This window comes from Lepidochelys olivacea, assembly GCF_965140295.1.
Source record: "Lepidochelys olivacea isolate rLepOli2 genome assembly, chromosome: 8".
NCBI classification, from domain to species: Eukaryota; Metazoa; Chordata; order Testudines; family Cheloniidae; genus Lepidochelys; species Lepidochelys olivacea.
Genome location: NC_140418.1, coordinates 105,976,627 through 105,997,537, shown reverse-complemented (window position 1 = coordinate 105,997,537; position 20,911 = coordinate 105,976,627). Strand labels below are relative to the sequence as shown.

Genomic DNA, 20,911 nt, shown 5'->3' with positions numbered 1-20,911 from the left:
GTTTGATTTGCCTTGGTGTGCATAGAAACCCCAGCCTTGGGTTGTAACTGCCCTGCTTTAAGCAATTTGTCCTGAATTGGCACTCTCAGTTGGGTCCTGCCAGAACCAGCATCATTACACCATGTATGAGAAGAGGCTTATTTTTGTAAGTGTATTAAGTATTTCTGGAAGAGTTCAGAGAGCCTTTAAAGTGTACATCTTCAAAATATGATACAAACAATCCTTACACCTCTTGAGTGCGCTAGTACCCTATTTCACAAGCTGGGGAATGAAGGCAGAGAGATTGAGACTTGCCTGAGGTTAGTGACAGAGCCAGGATTACAAGTCAGCAGTGCCTGGTCCTGGTCTTCAACCACTAAACAACATTGCCAGAGTCAGCCTCATTACTTTCTCAGCAATAAGAAAAGGAGTACTTGTGGCACCTTAGAGACTAACCAATTTATTTGAGCATGAGCAATATGAAAGGAAGCAGCTATTCGCTTGCTGAAGTTTTAATGGTTACTAACTCACCTCTTGGTAAGGTAAGTGAACTCTCTCCATTATCATTTCAAAGGACGATCAAAAACCAAGATCCAATTGCTGGATGAAAGGCTATTTACCTTAAATATCCAAATGTGCTTTAATCAGTTTATCTAAACTGAGATATTGGAGGCCTTTAGAAGACAGCCAGTCACTTACATGCGTTTTGCCGCTGCCTGTTTGGCCGTATGCAAAACATGTAGCCTTTCCACCCTCAAAGATGGTCTGTACAAGAGGCCTTGCAGTGAACCTAGGAATTTAGAAGTATAAAAAGAATAAGGCACAAAGAAAGGAGGCACTCTCCTGACTAGCCCATACTTGGCTTCAGCCATCACTATACTTCTAGAATCTTCAAATAATTCCCAGGAATACAACAAATGGCAGTGGATTCAGTAGTAAACATTAAGATCAGACAGAAACTAAGCTAAGGGCTCCTGTTAGATGTTTCACAGTCCACTGGTCTCTACCAAAACCAAATATGGTTAGCTGGATTGTAAAATATCAATCCCTTTAAACTAAGACAATCGAGATAGTAACCCTTTATGTTTTCATTCCCACCATGTTAATCCTGTGCTGCTCAGGCCCACTATGTAAGATGATACATTACCTATAAACCACTTCATTGGAAGCAGTTTCATCAAATGAAAAATCAAATCTAAATGCCTGGGTCTCGAGATATTTTGTTAGGTCCACTTTCAACTTTGGCTCATGCACCAGCAGGACACACTTGCTGGGAACTGTAATCACATCACATTCCTTCTTATGAAGTTCTGTTGATGGAAAAAAAATATTTGTAACATGAATGAGTAACGTCAAACTGGCATCTGATTCCAGGCTAAATTTTGCCAATACAGACACACACTTACCTTGCTTATTTAAAGGGCGCTTCCTTACACAAACACAGATCCTGCGCTCTTCTATCTTTAAGAGAAGGAGAGGTTACAGTGAGACTGAATACAGAGTATCACTATTCCCCCCCCACCACACCTGTGCTAAATCAGTGTTGCAGTGGAGGCTGTAAGGATACAAGGGCCTGGTCTACACTACAGCATTAGGTTGACGTAAGGCAGCTTACGTCAATCTAATTATGTCAGCGTACACAATACAGCCCTTCTCCTGCCAGCGTAAGTGCCCTACTACACCAACATAACTCCACCACCACAAGGGGCGTAGGGCTTATGTCAGTGTAGTTCAGGTGACGCAGTGTCCCTGTAAAAACTGCGTTACTTGCATCTATTGGCTGTCATTCTTGTCAATTTCATGGCTCCATACTCTGCAGCCAGGCTCCTGCCTGGTCTCTGCTCCAAGCTAGGCTGCCACCCAGGCTCCCCACAGGGAGCCACAGCTGGCTTCCTGGCTCCATTCCTTTCTGGGAATGGAGTAACCATCTGGACACTGGGTGCAGATCTCCCTGCTGGAAGCCAGGCTGCCCCCCACGGCTCCCTAACAGAAACAGGGTAGCCACAGCAGGCTCCAGGCATGGATCTCCCTGCCTGGAGCCTGGCTGCCCTCCTGGGGTTTTGGCCCCTGCTCCCTACCAGGAGCACAGCTGTGCCCAGCAGGGAGCTCCACATCCAGAGTCCTGTTAGGTACCATGCCCCTGGTGGGGAGCCAAGAGGCCTGGTGCAGCTGCCCCATTCCTTGCGTGGAGCCACGGGTGGAAAAAGAGGAAAGGGGCAGCCTGACAGGGAGCTGAGAGCCCTGAGAGCCATTGTCCCCTTAAGTCAGTGGAAGTGCTCCTGGTGAAGACGTACACCACTGACAGGAGGAGGATAGTGTGGATGTGAACCACCACAGTAATTACTGCCATGGCTGTATGTCGACCTAATGTAGGTCAACTTAAGTCTATAGGGTAGAAATGGCCAAGATCACTAATATCTCCTCCCCATCACTATTCTGTGAATACCACCAGATTTCACTCTAATTCTACTGATCAGAGCAGAGCCATTGTTGGCAGGTTATCTAAGACCATATCCTATTATTGCAGAAAGCTCACCCTGCTGCAAAGATCTATACATAGTGTGTTGGGCTAATGACAGCCTGGTCCAAAACAAATTAAAAATCCAAACAGACATGATAATTTGCAACGTTTGTAATCCATGTGCCAAATTCAGCCCCCCAGTAGCTCCCCTGATTTGAGTGGGACACACTAAGGTTGTATTTGAATGTATACGAGGGATGCAGCACCACCATTCGCTTGGTCGAAGTGGAGACCGCCGAGATTCCGATCCGGAGCGGAGTTAAGTAGGGCTGTCCCCTCAGCCCCATCATCTTTAACCTTGCCATGGAGCCGTTGCTGCGAGCAATCTCCAATGGCCCAGATGGCTTCAACCTCCACAATGAGAGGGTGAGCATCCTGGCTTACACGGATGACCTGGTCCTGACCACGAACGACCCAGAGAACCTCCAACGTATGCTAGATGCCACCAGTCAAGCTGCCGATTGGATGGGGCTTCGCTTCAACGTAAAGAAGTGCGCAACTCTCCACATCGACGGCAGCAAAAGGGACTCGGTGCAGACAACAGGGTTCCAGATCCAGGGCGAGCCCATCATCCCCCTTACAGAGGGGCAGGCGTACCAGCATCTTGGCACGCCGACGGGTTTCCGTGTCCGGCAGACACCTGAGGACACCATTCAGGAGATCTTGCACGATGCCGCCAAGATCGACGCCTCCCTGCTAGCACCATGGCAGAAGATAAACGCCCTGAACACCTTCCTGATCCTCTGCATCTCGTTTGTCCTAAGGGGATCCTCCATGGCGAAGGTACCCCTCAAAAAGGCAGACAAGATCATCCGGCAGCTGGTGAAGAAGCGGTTGTTCCTTCCCCAGAGAGCCAGCAATGAGCTGGTCTATATCGCCCACAGGCATGGCAGTGCAAATGTCCCCTACATGGGTGACCTGTGTGACATCGCGGTGATCACCCATGCCTTCCGCCTGCTGACATGTCCCGACGCTACGGTAAGGAACATTGCAGCAAACGCCTTCCAGGACGCGACAAAGAAGCAGATCGGCAGAGCCCCCTCCAACCAAGACGCTGCCAGCTTCCTGAGCGGTTCTCTGGATGGCGAATTCGGATGGGACGGGCACGACATCGCTTCACTGTGGTCCTGCACTCACAATGCCACGCATCGCCTGGGGAAGCGCATCGGCCGCCGCTGGGAGCAGTGCGAGGAGCACCAGGAGCTGGGAGTCCTGGTGCTGCAGATCAGGCCCGACAACAACACCATCGTCACCCCGAGCGCCAGGGGCATGCTGGAGAGGACTCTGAAGGCAGCCATCCACTCACTGTGCATGGAAACCCTGAAGCATAAGCCGGACCAGGGTAAAGCCTTCGAACTGACCAGCAAATGGGACACCAGCAACCACTTCCCCGCTGAGGGCAGCTTCACCCGTTTCACAACTGGCATTTCATCCACTGTACCCGGCTCAACTGCGTCCCGCTCGATGGAGCCGTCCGCCACAGGAACTGAGACAAGTGTTGCAGGAAGTGCGGCTACTCCAACGAGACCCTGTCCCACGTCCTGGGCAGCTGCAAGCCCCACTCCAGAGCCTGGCAGGTGCACCACAACGCCATCCAGAACCGCCTGGTGAAAGCCATCGCACCACACCTGGGGGAGGTCGCCGTGAACTGCGCCATCCCCGGTACTGACAGCCAGTTGTGACCCGACGCGGTAGTCACCGACGAGGCCCAGAAAAAGATCATCCTCGTCGACATCACGGTCTCCTTTGATAACAGGACCCCAGCCTTCCGCAAAGCCCGAGCTCGTAAGCTGGAAAAATACTCTTCCCCCCCCCCCCCCCCCAGCCGACACCCTGAGAGCAAAAGGGTACGAGGTGCAGATCGGAGCCCTGGGCGCTTGGGACCTCTGCAACGAGCGTGTGCTGCGGACCTGTGGGATCGGTCGACGCTACGCATGGCTCATGCGGGGTCTCCGTCTCGGACACCATCTGATGGTCCAGGGACATCTACATCGAACACATCACCGGCCACTGACAGTATCAGGTGGTGTGAGCCGGTACGACATCATGCATCCACTATGGGAAAGGGACAGAGACTTTTTCCATTGGACCATACGAACTGGAACCATAAACTCACTGAACATTAAATCTCTCCAAGTGAGGGTAAATCCATCCTCATCATCGTATCCACTCATTATACTCCACACCTGAACATAGCCATTATATGAACAACAAACCCCCATATCTCAATGTTTGTACTTTGACCCATTAACCTTTAACCCCCAATCGGGGAGATTGCAGATTATGTATTTCTTTACACCTGGTGCAGCTAAACCGAATTTCGCACCCCTTGCTAATCTGTACCTTATTCCCTGATAACCAGAAACTTCTATGCTTAAACCCTGTACCGTTTTCTTTTTACTTCAACATCATAATAATTTTATTAAGTCTGTAATCACCAGATTTGCATATTGCGAAGTTAACTTCACAGTGACCTCACTAGATCTGAGCTCTTCACATTGCAGTCAATTTAGGCATCGCTGCAGTCCAGCTACAGGATCATTTTGTTGGGGAAAGTCCACATTCTGCATGTCACTGGCTGAGCTTAACCAGAAGAGGTATTTAAAGAATTTGTGGACTGGGCAAATCTCTATTCTGCAGCTTGGTGGTATTTACAACATCACCGCTTAGTTTTCAGCCTCCTCATGTTAGAGGCATTTGACCAACATATCAAGAGTTTGGAACAGGGGTCAACAGCTAGCAAGCTGCATTTTACTTCTCTGGACTCAAGTTTTGTCATTGACAGATCAGAGTAATATTTTTCCAAGGCTAGGATGATACTTCAGTTATTCTGGCATTCAATGTAGTCTTAACTCCAGAAGTGGCAGTTTCCACCACCACCTTCACAGCTTGTTCTGCTGATCTGCTTTGAAGTTACTCCTAATATTTAACTTACATTTTCCATGTTGCAGTGTGAGCTCAATACTAAGCCATGATGTCGCACTGTTCCTGCTTATCCATGGTACACCAAGTTAAACTAGGCAAGTTCAAGTATTTCTGGTTAAGTCTTCGATAATCACTATCGAAGCACGAGTGTTCAATGAGCGGAAAAAATCACAGGTGATATTGGTACATTGCAGTCAATGATTCCAAATATTTACTTACTGGGTCATTCATAGATATTGGTTGGCAGTCTAAAGTAGCTCTGAATTCCTTGATCATCCGTGCAAACTCCCAGTTTGGACAGCTGCTATCGAATTCCTGCAGGGCAGTGACAGACATTAGCTTTAGCAAACCGCCAAAAAAGGTGCTGCCTAGGAGTACAAAGGGCACTAGTCTGTGTGCAGCTAAAGAACTCAGTTTATTGTTACTCTGTCCTCATGCTGCAAAGACATGTGAAAGACTCTGGAACTAGAAATAACCTGACTGAATGATTAGGATTTCTAATCTCATTTTGCTTGGAAGGGGGAATCTTCCTATGCAGCAGAAGGAACAGAGCTGAAGGAGTTTTCAGTACTCATTTTAACTGCTGATAAGCACACCTCCTCTCTACCCATCCATTGCCTTCTCCCACAAAAACACACCCTGTATTTCTCCATTTGTACCCCAGTTTTCCTCTACATAGTACGAAATCTGTGTGCTGTGTCTGCGTTGTAGCACCTCAAACAAACTGGGAAGTTTACACTGACTGCCATACCGATGAATTTTAAGACTGTTGACAATGCAGAACAGTAAGAAGAGCATTAAGTTTTATGCATGGTAAATTCCTCCCTGTGCATAGTGAGAAGAGATAAGAATACTGCATTATGTCTGCACTCCCTGAGGCAGATTCACATGACAGGGAAGAGAAGAGAACATTCAATACCCTGCCATTTGTCAATGAGTTTCAATATTGCAATTGTCACCACTTTGCTTTTCCATTGCTAGTGGCCAATCGTTTTGTTCAATTTATGCTTAGTTCAATTATCCAAAAAGTGATGAAATCTGTTTCAGTAAAATACTGCAATAGTTTCAAGAACATTGTGTTCATTTCTGGGCTTCAGGAAAGATGTGGACAAATTGCAGAAAGTTCAGAGGAAAACAACAAAAATGATTAAAGGTCTAGAAAATATGACCTATGAGGAAAGATTAAACAAACCCAGTTTTGTCAGTGTGGAGAAAAGACGACTGAGGGGGAACAGGAGAAGTCTTCAACTACATAAAAGGTTGTTATAGAGGAGGAGGAGGAGGAATTGTTCTTCATGTCCACTGAGGAGAGGACAAGTAGTAATGGGCTTCAGCTGAAGCAAGGGAGTTAGACATTAGGGAAAGCTTCTTAACTGTAAGGGTAGTTAAGCAGTACAACAAAGTTACCAAGGGAGGTTGTGGAATCTCCCTCATTGGAGGTTTTTAAGAGCAGGTTAGACAAACACCTGTCAGGGATGGTCTAGATCAGTAGTTCTCAAACTTTAGCAACCCGAGGACCCCCATTTTTATTTAAACATTTTCAGGGACCTCCAAGCCCTGCCACTCAGCCTCAGGCCCCACCCCACCCCTTCCCCCAAGGCCCCACTCTCCACTCACTCCATTCCCCCCTCCCTCCATCGCTCACTCTCCCGCACCCTCACTCACTTTCACCAGGCTGGGGCAGGGAGTTGGGGTGCAGGAAGGGGTGAGGGCTCCATATAGGTGGCACTTACTGCAGGTGGCTCCCGAAAGTAACTGGCACATCCCTCTGGCAGTGGCTCCTAGGCAGGGGGGCCAGAGGATCTCTGTGTGCTGCCCTTGGCTGCAGGCACTGTCCCCGCAGCTCCCATTGGCTGGGAACTGAGGCCAATGGGAGTTGTGGAATCGGAGCTTGGGGCAAGGGCAGCATGCAAAAACCCTCTGGCCCCCTCATCCTCCCAAGGGCTGCAGGGATCTGCCGGCCACTTCTGGGACCAACATGGAGGCAGGACAGGCAGGAAGCATGCCTTAGCCCCACTGGACTTTTAGCGCCTAAAATCTCCCAGTTTGCCTTCAGTAGCCCCCCTGGAGATAGAGCCTGATTCCTGGGAGGATTGGCAACTGAAAACTGGGAGGATTGGCAACCCTAGTTGATCAGCGGGGCTGGCAGCCCTGGACATGATTCTGCTCCCTCCCCCGAGTGCACCCCGTCCCCGCTCCTCCCCCCATCCTCCCAGTATCTCCTGCACGCCAGGGAACAGCTGTTCCCCAGTGTGCAGGAGGCGCTGGGAGGGAGGGGGAGGAGTTGATCAGCGGGGCCAGTGGACCCCCTGGAGTACTCTCTGGGACCCCCAGGGGTCCACAGACCCCCGTTTGAAAAACACTGGTCTAGATAATACTTGGTTCTGTCTCAGTGCAGGGAGCTGGTCTAGATGACCTATTAAGATCCCCCTCCAGTTCTACATTTCTATGATTCAGAAATGCCACCTGCAACTGAAAGAGCAAGTCTGGGGTTTAAAAGCCTTCAACTGCAGAAACAGCTACCCGGGAGATCCCTAAACAAATTCAGCCTGGAGAGAGCAGATGTTTTGTTTACATCCTTATGCATGACACTTTAAAACAAAATCCACAGCGAGTGTAAACTGAAACCAAACACTGGGCATGTTAGTCCAAAATGTGTTTTAGTTTGACCATTATAAACACACTATCCTATAGAATTTTTCTTATCCCAGTTTATTCTGGGGGAACCATGGGTTACTCCCTGATCAAATACTGCACCTGTGCCCGTTTTGTTCTGATCTCACTTATCTGGGCTCTCTTCTCTTCCCTCTTGCTTTTCATTTTCTCCATCTCTTTCACAATATTAGATTTCCTCCGAACTGGAAAAAGAGACATTTATATCACTTTTATGTGAAGTTGTTACCACAAACAAGTTTCTTTTAGGCAGAATAATTTCTTTATCTACACCCTCCCCCTGCCCATACACATACAAAACCCTCTTCTGTACAAACTGGGATATCATGACCTAGAGTCTTGTCCTGGAGAGGGTGTTCCTTATTAGTTGTGTCCAGTGGTTGTGACAATCCAGGTACAGACACCACAAGAGTCTGAATCCCAAGGAGTTAGCAACTGAATCAACTGGTTTTGTATGCAAGGTTGTTAATAAATACATCAAGTAAGGTCTTATGAAAGCTTGTAGTGTTCTGAACTTGGTCATTAGGAGATGTTTATACAGACTGTGGTTATGAATCTATGTACCTAGAGTATTGTGCTCATACACTGTACTACAATTTCAAATACACTTCACAACAGGCAGGGGCTCCTATTGAGCCAGGTGTTTACACAGAACTAAACACAAGTGATGATCCATAATACAGCCCAGGAAGAGAGAAACAGAACCATTACAGTTAATGGGAAGAGACTGAGATGCCTCAGCTATCAAGCAGAAAGGGAATTCCCCACACTCTGAATAACCATAATCTGAGAGAAAGAAAAAGGCTGCAAACCCTGTTAAAAAGGGAAGGGGGTTGAGGACAAAGGCTTCAGAAACTGAGGGGCAGCCTCTACGCAGGAAGCAGTCCATGAAACACTGGATCCCCTCTGCGACAGGGAGTATGGTGGGAAACTGTTCCGAGGCAATGGGTAACTATTAGAAAAGGGAATTTATCCAATATAGAAGTGTAAAGCCTGAAGTTGTATCTATGTGTATTTTGTGTAACTCGTGTTTGCCTTTCCTTACTAGTTCATCTGTGATTTTTTTATTAAATGAACTTTATTTTTACCTCAAGCATGTCTCTGCTGTGCAATCTGTGTGGAGTGTGCATGCCAAAGTGAACTGATAACTGGGGGCTGTTCATACCTTTGGGGGGGTGACAAGCAGAGAGGAAGTCAGGGTGCCTGGCAGTTACAGAACTTAGTAGACTTGGGACTGGACGGGCTGTTGGGAGTAACAAGGCTGGTGGAAGCCAGCGGAGAACTTTATGCTTGTGGGCTGGCTACTAGTGTCAGGGCTCCAAGCCACAGCAGCACAGCATTAAGGCACCTAAAGTTAAAAGGTAGGAGGTCACCTTATTGGTGTTGGCGATTCCCGTGCCCCCAGCAACAAAGGAAAAAAAAAAAAAAAAAAAAAGTCAGTGACCAGTGGTGTCTTCACAAAGTATAGCTACCAGCTACTGAAGCTAGTTAGAAAGCCATTGTATTGCTATTCTGGGGTGGAGCCAGTCCTTCCTGGCAGATCTATTTGTATATCAGAACTGTACCATATTTCAATTTGAAGTCATCAGGATGTTTCCTTTTGCTGCTAAGCCACTTTCCAGGAAGTCATATTAAACCTCTGAGCATATGGGGAAACAATCTTAACTGACGCTGCTTAGAGATGCAATGCTGGTCAATGAGCCAGCCAGCCGTCAGACAATAGTTCTTATTTACCTGGATTTGCTGAAGAGCTGCTTCTGATAGATGGATGTTCTTCTATAACTTCATGTACATTTGTCAGTGAGGATTCTGTAGCACAATGTGGCCTGGTAGTTCGGGCTCGGCCAGCTGTTGAAAGAAAGCAGGTCAATGGAACGGTATCTGTTAGACCTCAGAAATGAGGGAGAACAGCCTTCCAATTTGTAGGGCCCCAAGACAAGAGTAGAGGGTGGGGAGGGAGAGGAGTCAGGCCATGAGCTGCCCTGCTCTCCAATTCTATGGCAGGTGAGGGAGATAGGGCTAACCCAGAAGGTACAGCACTTGTATGGGATGCAGGCACCCAGTGGCCATTTCATAGTAATTTAGTATAAAAAACTGCCAATCCAATAATAGTTCACAATCTGTAAGTGTTTCCTTTAATAGGCCAACATATAACAATGTAATAGGATAGTGCAGAATTCTGCTGTAAGGTTGTACTATACACACCTTTAGCTTTATTCTCATTTGTGCGCACTATGGTACCGCCAATTATATGATCACATCTTTGCATGTATATGATCTAAGATAAAGTTACTTAAATACTTGACTATGGAACTGAAGATTACTGTAGTGAAGATATCTATGCACCATACCTTAGCTTCTGCATTTCCCATCTTTATTACTTACCTGTACAGCCTTAACATTGTTTTCATACAGATTTTTGACTGGATTTCTTAAAAATCAAGGTTTGCCCAGTGTCCAAATTGCAGGCCAAGTATATATTTCCACATAAGGTAGGTTATTTAAATGCATGAAGAGTGCAGGTTTTCTCTTGTTTTGTTTTTAAAGTGAGGCACAAGTGCTTCTCACCCCATACCAATCTCTCCTCTACCAGCAAGAGTTTAGAGATTTTGGCAGCATAACTCATGTAAAGGCTTAAATATGAGAGACAAGATGGGTGAGGTAATATCGTTTAAATGGACCAACTTCTGTTGGCAAAAGAGAGATTGCCTCACCCACCGTCTCCTTTAAGCCTTAAAGTAATTTATGATGCTTGAGTAGCCTTAGAACCTGATCTTGCTCCCACTGAAGTAGATGGAGACTTTGCCATTTATTTCAATGAGAATAGGGTAGGACTTTTAGATTTTTTCTTTAAAAGATTTTGGGAAGCTACAAAAAAAGTGCTGGCTAGGGGAAAAAGTGCCTATCAAGCTTGACTCCTATTAGAGGTCTGAGATTTAAATGAAATCAAGTTTCAAGATCTATGCAGTGCCTTCAGCCTTGGCTACATTTTTCAGTTTATGGATCTCATTGATAAAAGTCTGAAGATTAGGGCATTTGCCTACTTTAAGCAGTGTAACTTTAAAGCAAACTAGTTGAGAACTGTGCTTAAGAAAATGTTTTGCATCTGCATAACGATGCATGTCTAGCCTTAAAATTAGTTGTACATGCTGTTTCAGAGCCACGGATCTGTGCTATGCCCCAGCTTTTACACGGCCCCTTGGAGGAATCCCTTCAATGTACTAGACCAGCAAGGGGTCCAACTCTTCCACAACTGAGCCTCTGGGCTCCAGCACTTGTTTCACACCATGAGCTCTGCCCAGCGAGTCTAACTGGGGAAGACTCCTGTTCAGAGACACTTTGCTCTTCAGGGATCAGTGCACCTCAGCATGTATTTGCAGTGACACCAGGCAGCCTTTTCAAAGCAGAGCAGGGTTTATTAGTCAACTGGAACACAGCCTTGCAAAGTCCTTCGGTTACCATGGAGAAGCAAAGGTGGAGACAGTCCATACCGGCCAAGCCAGAGCTCCCATAGTGGTTTCCTCTCTCTGGCTATGCCTACAGTACGAGCGCTGCAGGGGCACAGCTGCAGCTACACTGCTGTAGTGCAGGCACTTACTACGGTGACTGGTGGGTTTTCTCCTGTGCTGCAGTAAATCCACCCCCCCAAAGACGCAGTAACTAGGTTGACCAAAGAATTTTTCTGCTGACCTAGCTGTGTCTACAGTGGTCGTTAGGTTGACCTAATACAGAGCACGGGGTGCAAAATTTCACAGCCCTGAGCAACATAGTTAGTTTTAGATGTAGATCAGGCCTGTCTGTCCATCCCAGGTGAGCTCCTGGCCTTTCGAGAGACACAACTCTTACCCTAGCCTCCTGTCACCCCAGGACACTGCCTTCTTCCTGCAGGCTCACGCTGAGTTCACATGTTCTGCCTGCCAGAGTTTCCTGTGGCTAGTTGTCAATTGTTCAGTTGCTGGGATTCTCATTGTCCTTCTGGATCCTCCACTGATAGGGTTGTTTCAGCCAGACCTTTAACCACCCATTCATTTCACCCCAGACTGTTATGTGATACAATGCACCTCATGTTTCCTGCTCTGCCCCAAGTGCTGATTTAACCTTTCAGTGTCTGTACATAGCAGTGCAAAGCACACAGAGAAACTGAGGCACACATAGGACTCCAATTAGTAGTTCCCACATTTGTCACACATGTGCAACAGGCAATTTAAAAAAAAAAAAAATCAGCTTTGTTACACTTAAGACTACTTTTTCAAAGCCATAGCCCAATGTCTGCATGGAACAGACTGAGTTTTAACAAACAACCTCTCTAAAGTTCAGGGCCCATCATGAAAGCCGACATGGAACATGCAGCACACATGCTTTTGCTGTGTGAAGTAGCAAAATGAACAGTAGTAGCTACCAATAAAGCATTAAGTCTGCATTTCCAAAAGAACAAAGCAGGGCTCAAATACTTTCCTTACCCAATAGGTGTAAATACATGTGACTGTACCAGTAATCAATACTGCTGCAGAATTTGAAGTACTTTAGCTACACTCGAGTACATCCATATCCCCAATTAATGGAATCTGTCAACGCAGTACAGCTCAGAGGCAATCCAGCTTTTTTTGTCTCCAAATATTATCCTTATCTTAAGTTATCCTTGCTAAGTCTTTCAGATGAGATATAAAATGCATTAATAGCTCTTTTAGCAAGAGCAGGGCCATTACCCCTGCCATTCAAACCACATTGCCATGTGGGTAAAAATACACTTTGCACTTCCAAGAGAGCAGATACTTCACTTCCCATCCTAGCATTATGTATGCTATTGTGCACTGTTAAACAGATGTCAGATTCATCCCAAGACATGCATGTGGTGGATTAAGTGATTTATTTTTTCAACATCAGGAGAATTTCTGGTTATTGGAAATCCCTCTTAATTAGAAGCCCTATGTAAAATGCATGATCATGGACCTATTGTGGTCTCTTCTCTTCTCTGTTTAAAAGGGGAAGAGATTTTGGTCAGTTCTTTCTGCTTTTACAGTTTGCACACCCATGAGATAAGCATTTTGAAACACATAAGACATTCAGTTCAGTTTAATCACATTTTACTGGGCTTGTCTCCACTCACCAGGCACTGTTGAATGGTTTCTTGTTTGTGTAGAAGTGGAGGGATCCACCTCCATCTCATTATCTTGGAGGCTGCCCTGGGATTCTGTGATAACAGACATCCTGGTAGAACGGCTACGTAATACTTAGGAAATAAAGAATTCAAGGTCAGTATTGAGCACTGACAACAGCAGGCCAGTTTCTTCAAAAAAGATCAGTATGCTCATGAAAGTAAAGAACAATAAGGAAAGCAGCCTGGTTAAAGAGATACCATTCACAGCAGGCTCTCTGACCCTTTCGAGAAGTTTAGGGTGAGGCAGGGTGCTAGAAAGTCACCTGTTTGGTGAAGAGAGTGTTCTTGAAAAAATGCCACTAGTGGAAGATAAATAATTAACTCCAGATTTGCAGTTCCAATGGGTTCCTTTTCCTATTCCACTTTAATTAAAAAGAAAATTAGGATTCATTAATTTATGCTGAGGTTTCTGAACTACCATTCTTGAAAGGGATCAGAAGGCTCATCTTCACACTCCTGGTCACTGGATCAATCAATCTTGATGAAGGTGTTATAAATCCAGTGACTATTTGACAGGAATTTATCTGTCTTAGTCCACACATCACAAAATTAGCACCTCGGTTAAAGTCTCTGTGGAGACTTCCAAAGACAGCATACACATGGAGACAGCTTCTTTGTCATCACAGTCTCTCCATGTGAGGGTTGAGGAGGTATCATGCATCACCATGGCACCTAAGTACAGTTAGAGCTAGTGTGGAAACTTCCACCAATGCTAAATTCACTTAAAAGCTATGATTACAGCATCTGACTAATAAAAGCTGCACTATCTCAAGATTTACCATGCAAGCTGCAAGGGAATTAATGTCTTAGCAGTCACACATTTAAATCTCTATTACTTTAAAATAGTTCTAGCTTCTTACCTGGAAATTCTTTTAGAGCTTTTATGCCAAGGCTATATCACCCATTCAAATAGTTTAAAATAGACCTTTTTTGTGAAGAAAGCAAATCTTACATGAAAAATTTAGAGTGCAGTATAAAAATTGGATCTATCATCCCCTCTAACAATTGTAGGAATTTATCCAGAATAGAGCAATGAGTATTCTCATGTGAAGACAAGATTTCTATTGCACACCAAATGTTTATTAGAATAGTGGATAAACCCTGTGCACAGGAATTGTAATTGTGCCCATGAAGCTCAGTGCAGATCACACCAGAATTCTTTACCTGGTTGCTGCTGCTCGGGCGCAGAGACATTAGGGGTCACCGTTGCCACTTTAGGAACAAAAAAGAATTGTACTTCCATTATGCTTGGAGATGGAATTAAATGCTGTGTCCTTTGTGAAGTGTAACAATTTCCAAACCGGAGCTCACCAGAAACACTCAGTGTCTCCAGCACTCTGGTCACTTCATTACAGAAAGAAATGGCATGCGGTATCGTGACACCACTGCTCCCTTACAGGACAGAATACCAAATTCAGAAGACTGGCAAGATTAGTTTAGGCAGAACCAGTTTTACAATTAACTTTTTTTCAAAGTTACCATTTATTTTAGCTTCCCTCAGGAGCTGATGCAGTAGTACACGTTACACACTGATGGGGACTTTGCTTCCTTTTATGTGCTCAGCCAAAGAGGTTTGCAGGACCTGAAAGTGTTGAGCTTTCTAATCAGTTTAATGCAGGGCTCAAAATAGGAGGATATTGGTCCCTGCTACTGTAGCATAGATGATTTGCAAAAGAGAACACACACTACTTTGCTTTCTTGCTGGATTCAGAACTGGTCTTTCTTTATGCACCAGGACAGTGGTTCTCAACCTTTCCAGACTACTATAACCCTTTCAGAAGTCTGATTTGTCCTACGTACCCCTCCAAGTTTCACCTCACTTAAAACACTACTTGCTTACAAAAATCAGACAAAAATACAAAAAAGTATCACAGCACACTATTGCTGAAAAATTGCTTGTTCTCATTTTTATCATATTTATAAAATAAATCAAATGAAATATAAATATCATATTTACATTTCAGCATCTAGTATATAGAGGAATATAAATAAGTCAGTGTCTGTATGAAATTTTAGTTTGTACTGACTTCACTAGTGCTTTTTATGTAGCCTGTTGTAAAACTAGGCAAATATCTAGATGAGTGGATGTACCCCTGGAAGACCTCTAAGTACATGGTTGAGAACCACTGCACTAAAACACTGGGACAATAGCCAGGCAACATGCACTGCAAATTTTCACTTATATTGTATGCGTCAGAGTACCTCTAGGGAGGGCACTGCCCATCTGTCAGTAACTGGCTGGGTTAAGAGCACTTGATTGGTCAGCTAGCCATTCACTTCCAGGGAGTGACCAGCCTAGAGGCAATAACTCCTAGTACAATTTCCAGTCTACCCGTTTTATGGAGAGTTCCCTGGATTAGTGACAGTTTGGGATGCCTGGGTTCCTGTCAGATCTGCCACTCCCTGCAACAAGATTTGTATTGCCTTCCATCTCCAAGGTCACACAGAGAGCCAAGAGAGAGAGCTCAGAAAGCCAGTAGCAGCTGGGGTGAAAGCCTCCTGTTCCAAAGCTTAGCACTCCTGTACTGGACAGGACAAATGGTAGCAAGCAAGAGGCTTGCTGCACTTTTGGAGGGAAGGAAGGCAGAGCCAACATGGCAGGGGGCAAGGAGAACATAGCTAGCATAGGATGCTAATTCGTAACTTAGAATTCTATGGAAAGCTAGTCACACTTGTGACCACTGTTCCCTCTAAGCTGTGCGCGTGCACACAGATCCTAAACTCCATGTACACGGCAAAACACACACACAAATTTGCACAGAAGAAATTTTTTGCACACACGGCCTGTCAAAAATTAGAGGGAACATTGCTTGTGACCACGAGCACTGAGGTGGCAAACTGTACACACTTTAGTAATCTTTCCTTCCCAAACTAACAAAAAGCCCCAAGAAATAAATTAGTCAACTAAAATCTGAAAGTTAAAGTTAGATATGGGAAGGGAACTACACCGGACCGTCGCTAGAATGCGGGATTTGGGATCCATGTGTGGTACCGCGTTATAGCGGGGATTGTGTTAAAACAAATTGCAATTAAAGTAATTAAATTTGGGATCCATGGCTGCGACTGTATTATGTGTGAATTCGCGCTATATAGATGCTCGTGCTAGCGAGGGTCTGGTGTATTTCCCAGCTAGCCCCATACCTTCCAGCCCAGGAAGAATAACCTCTTATGGACCCCACTTTCCCTTGCAACATGCCAATCCTCAACTAGCTTTGTTCAAAACATTTTATTCTGTTGACACAAGAACCATTGACCCTATTCCGGAGCCTCTCTACGCACTCACTTTCCAATGGATTATGGAATTTGCAAAGTAGAATTTACTAGTATTAGCTGTAGTAAGAATTCCCCTGAAGCCTGTAGAACTATACAACTTGGAAGAGGGGAAAAAAAAAAAAAAAACACTGTTGTGATAAAAGGCAAATTACAATTACCAGCTTGCCAGCTCATAGATGCACAAAAGCAGCCTGCTGGCAGTAGGCCTGTATTAGGGTACCCAAGGTAGGAACCCTCCAAGACCCAGAAAAGCCTCAGAATGCCTTAGAACTAATGATTTAAAACTCAGATTTCAATAAGGAACCAGCATAAAGTACAACTGCTTAACTAATACATTTTGTAGTGTTGTGTTGCCTAAATTAGAGTAAATCTCCAGCATAATTTATTTTTGTCTTATGACTATAGACAAGAATTAAGAGTCATTTTTACCTTCTCTTGGAGCAGGAATTTTTGAAAGCGTTGTTCTACGTTTTTGTTTCTAGAAAGAGGTAAAAAGCCACTATAGTAAGTATCTGAAGCATCTACCATGCTTTTTGCATTATACAATTAAGATATGGTAACAAATACAAGGATGTGCCTGTTCTTTTATAGAAAGCAGTACAGGAAGCCCCAAAAAAATCCATATGGAACAAAACATGCATACCCAGAGACCTCAAAGTTTAAAATGGAAAGTAAGTGAAAGAATCAAAGCAAAGCAGTTTTAAAAATAATCTGTACTTATTTAATGTTCTGACATGCTGCGGTTTGAATTTTAGTACCATAACAAGAGTCTGAAGAGTTTAAGGATTACATACCGGTATAGTTACATTCTCCTGCAGAGGCAGGTTCTCTTTCACATCAGAAGCAGAAGGAATTTCTTCTAAAATCTCTGGATTTATTGTTACCACATCTTCAATCTCAATCTACAAAGGCAAAGACAAGATTTACATAGTAGACAATTTCTGTTCTAACTCCAATGTAAGACAAATAGCTTGACATAAACCTTAAATAAAGACAACCAAATATAAGCCATTCATTTGTTTGATGTGGAAAATTAGGGTTGTCTTGATTAGTAATGTAGTATTTTAAATTCCACTTGAGCAGTCTAATCGGACTATAATAGAAATCTGCTAGCGAGACCATCTACCAGCGTCTGCCAACCACCACTCAGTTCCGCAGGAGCCATTGGGCACTTCTGAAAACACTAGCAAAGCACATTTGTCACCGTTTTAATCTCTTGGGGCTAATCTTAGTAAAGCTCTCAATCACTTCATGATTTCTGCTCTAGGAGAGCATTACGAGTTTACAATATAGTTGTGCTTGTTGAAATAATTATATTAAAAAGCTACTCACACGGAGGTAAATGAAGCATTCAACATTTAAACCAAAACAATTAAATTCATCTGCATTTTCCCCATATTCACCCTCCTGCTATTTGCAAGTGGGAGTAAATAAGTGATTTCACCTCAACCGCCAAACTCCTGCTTTACCCTGTAGTGAAGTCATAATCCTTTATCTACAACATTCTGCAGCTCTGGAAAAAGTGTGATGTCACAAGTGTCTGTGGGAGAGGAGGGGGGCAGTGAGGAGTTGGGCTGTGAAGGAGAAAACTTAGGCACAAACTGAGTCTCTCCCCCTTATTTTTACTGTGTAAAGATAACCTTATAAAACACTGAGTTTGTATGCCACATAGTTGTATAATTATCACTTCATCCTCCACCGAAACTAAGCTGCCTTTGATATTGAAATAGTACCTATTCTGCACAAGTAAGTTTATATATTAAATATTAACCTTTTAGAGGCTTTAAGTGAAAACAACTATGTCATTTAATCCTCTGTAAAATGAGCAAATACACAATATTAACTGTTCTCATACAAAAGAGAAAGTATTCACCAGATTTTTAAAAAACAGATTTCTAGATATGTGATTGTCTCCAAGTATTATGGAAACCCAGGACAATCATCAAGTTTACTCACTTCTAAGACAGACCTTGGTAAATGCCAGTCCCTCCAACTCACCTGGGCTCTGACAGTCATGGTTTCTTCCCATTACGATAGCAGATCACTTTGGAGGTTCTGCAAGTCAAAAAACCTAGGCCCCCATGATACCTGTGCAACCTCATTGATCTTATGCTCATGGGTTTGCACTGGTAGAGTTCAAACTAATTTGCCTGCAAAACATCTATTAATGGTGATTATGCATGACATAGCATACCCAGCTTCAATGTCAGAGTGCCACCTCATCTTTCAAATCTTTCTCTACCTGCCGGTACATATTTAGACTTCTGACTAGCCTAGATCTGATAAGAGTTTCAAGTCTCAGACAATGCAATTAGTAGTTGGACTCTGGCCCAAACCTCACGGCTAATTCCCCATCTGTTGCAAAGACATCTGGGATCTCGTGAGCAAGCTCCTCAGTACAAACATCCACTAAGTTTCAGGAAAAGCAAAAGTTTCCCTGAGTGAAAATAAAATAAGCAGAACTAAAAAAAGGAATGTGGTAAATTGTGCAAGCTGGGAGGAGATTTACAAAGTCAGATTCCAAAACAAACGGGAAACAAGGAAAACCCTTTTCTACAGCCAATGGAGCGGGAAGATGTCCGGCAGAATATTAGAAATACCTCCAGTTCTTTCTCAGCTTGTCTGTCAAAGACAATGGAGATATTCTAAGTATGGTTTTAATGCATAAGTGGGTAGGGGATGTCCAAAGTATCCAACTAATCTCACATTTTGCCATATGTTAGGAAATTCTTCCAGAAAATTTTTGAGAGATCATTAAAGGTGCTGAACACCAATAGAGAGCTGCCAAGGTTGAGTAAGTCAGGCCTTTGTTAAGAGCATGACAGTACAACACTAATGAAGAAGTCATAACTCATCACTTATGAGTCGTAAAACAAATGTATGTATATAAATACATACGCATTTAGTTTTATTCTGAATCAACTATTCTTACTAGAAAAAAAATAAAAAAACATTGCCCTCAGAGGCAGTGTATGTCAGCAATACTATTGCAATTATTATTTGTGATTAGTTTGAGGTTAGGAAAACTGTGAAAACCCCTTATCGCTTATTTCTGTAAACTAGACCACTGTATTCCAACTAAAGAGCCAAAGTCAAACACGGCCCAAAATTAAGGATTTGTAAAAACAGACTTAGTTTTTGTAAGGCCAATAAAATCTTACATTACGTTCCAAAGAAAATTAACAGATAAACCTTCATCTGCAGCATTTCCAAACCAAATATTACAACTTTTATGCATTTGAATCTGAAGAGTTAGAACATACCACAAACAAAAAGTGAACTGCCCAAGCTGTTCTCCTTGTCCTAGGTGAAAGAAATATTATATTTTTAACCCTCAGTTTAATGAGCCATGGAATTCTATGAAACACATGTAAGAAAACTGGCTTTAAGCCCAAAGGATCTTTATTTAAGAGAGTCATGGATTTCAGCCCCATGCTTTATAACTATGCAATTCAAAGATGCTGCTTTACTCCAGATAGAGTGAGCCTGGGGACACCTCTCACACTCACCTCTTTTCCTTTGGTTGATTCCCCTTCGGACCATTCTACCGAGACAGACAGCCTTTCAACATTTACAGTCTTTATAATTGCACTGTGAATTAAGCCTAAGGATTAAAGATAAATTCACATTTCATCAAGTCATTCAACACAACACAATTAACTTTTGCTGAAGAGAACAAATCCTCATATTCATCTCTGTAATACCAATTCAAGATTGGAAGAATAGCTTTTCAGAGAGAAATTTGCCAGTATTCTGTATCCAAAGCTATGAGCCATTGTTAAAATCTGGGAATGGCCTTCATACTATAAATATTGGATAAACATTCAAGACACAAAAAAGCAATGAAGCTGTTAACTCTGCTGTCAGCCAACAATTTCCTAAGAGTACCAACACCCTTGAGGGCCCAGCTGCCCAAAGGAAATTAATGCCCCAGCAAAGGGACAATAGCAGCTTAAAGACCACATCCCTGCCAGAAAAGGTGTTATGTGCTATAGAGCCCGAACACTGAAAGACTTCTGGCTTACTTAGCTTATTTTGGCAGCACTTAGTAGGTGTTTTCCCATTTATGGGGTTTTCCTACACAGCAACCAGGGGAAAGAATTTTTTTTTTTTTTAAAGTGGAAAAAACAGTCCCATAAAAAAGAAAAAACACACACAAAGATAGCCTGGGGGAGTTCAAGGGTCTGTTTAGGACCAGAAACCACTTTTTAAAATAGCACTGAAGTCTACTAAACAACATGTTTACAGCATCCTTTCATTTTCAATGTCCTTTGGAAAGGACAGAGTCTCATATATGCCTTGTGTCATTGGAAAGATTTCATCAATAACGGAAAGGAAAAAAAGCCAAGTCCGTAAGAAGACCAGTCCCCTAGGGGATCACA

The 20,911-nt window shown here is 43.8% G+C and overlaps 1 protein-coding gene across 3 annotated transcripts in view; it reads right to left on the bottom strand.

The window, feature by feature from the left end:
* Positions 1-20,911, bottom strand: part of LOC311525214 (kinesin-like protein KIF2C) — a 49,151-nt gene that overhangs the window by 25,516 nt on the left and 2,724 nt on the right. For 2 of the 3 annotated variants that reach the window (XM_084637134.1, XM_084637133.1), the window contains exons 2-11: positions 20,039-20,133; positions 17,324-17,431; positions 16,959-17,007; positions 13,206-13,328; positions 9,833-9,946; positions 8,183-8,283; positions 5,645-5,740; positions 1,386-1,440; positions 1,127-1,289; positions 679-769 (exon numbers count right to left, since the gene is read on the bottom strand). In XM_084637134.1, the coding sequence (XP_084493260.1) occupies positions 679-769; positions 1,127-1,289; positions 1,386-1,440; positions 5,645-5,740; positions 8,183-8,283; positions 9,833-9,946; positions 13,206-13,328; positions 16,959-17,007; positions 17,324-17,431; positions 20,039-20,133 (995 nt within the window). Of the gene's footprint in view, positions 1-678; positions 770-1,126; positions 1,290-1,385; positions 1,441-5,644; positions 5,741-8,182; positions 8,284-9,832; positions 9,947-13,205; positions 13,329-16,958; positions 17,008-17,323; positions 17,432-18,485; positions 18,941-20,038; positions 20,134-20,911 lie in introns of those variants that run through there. The other variant, XM_084637135.1, reaches the window with a different exon arrangement.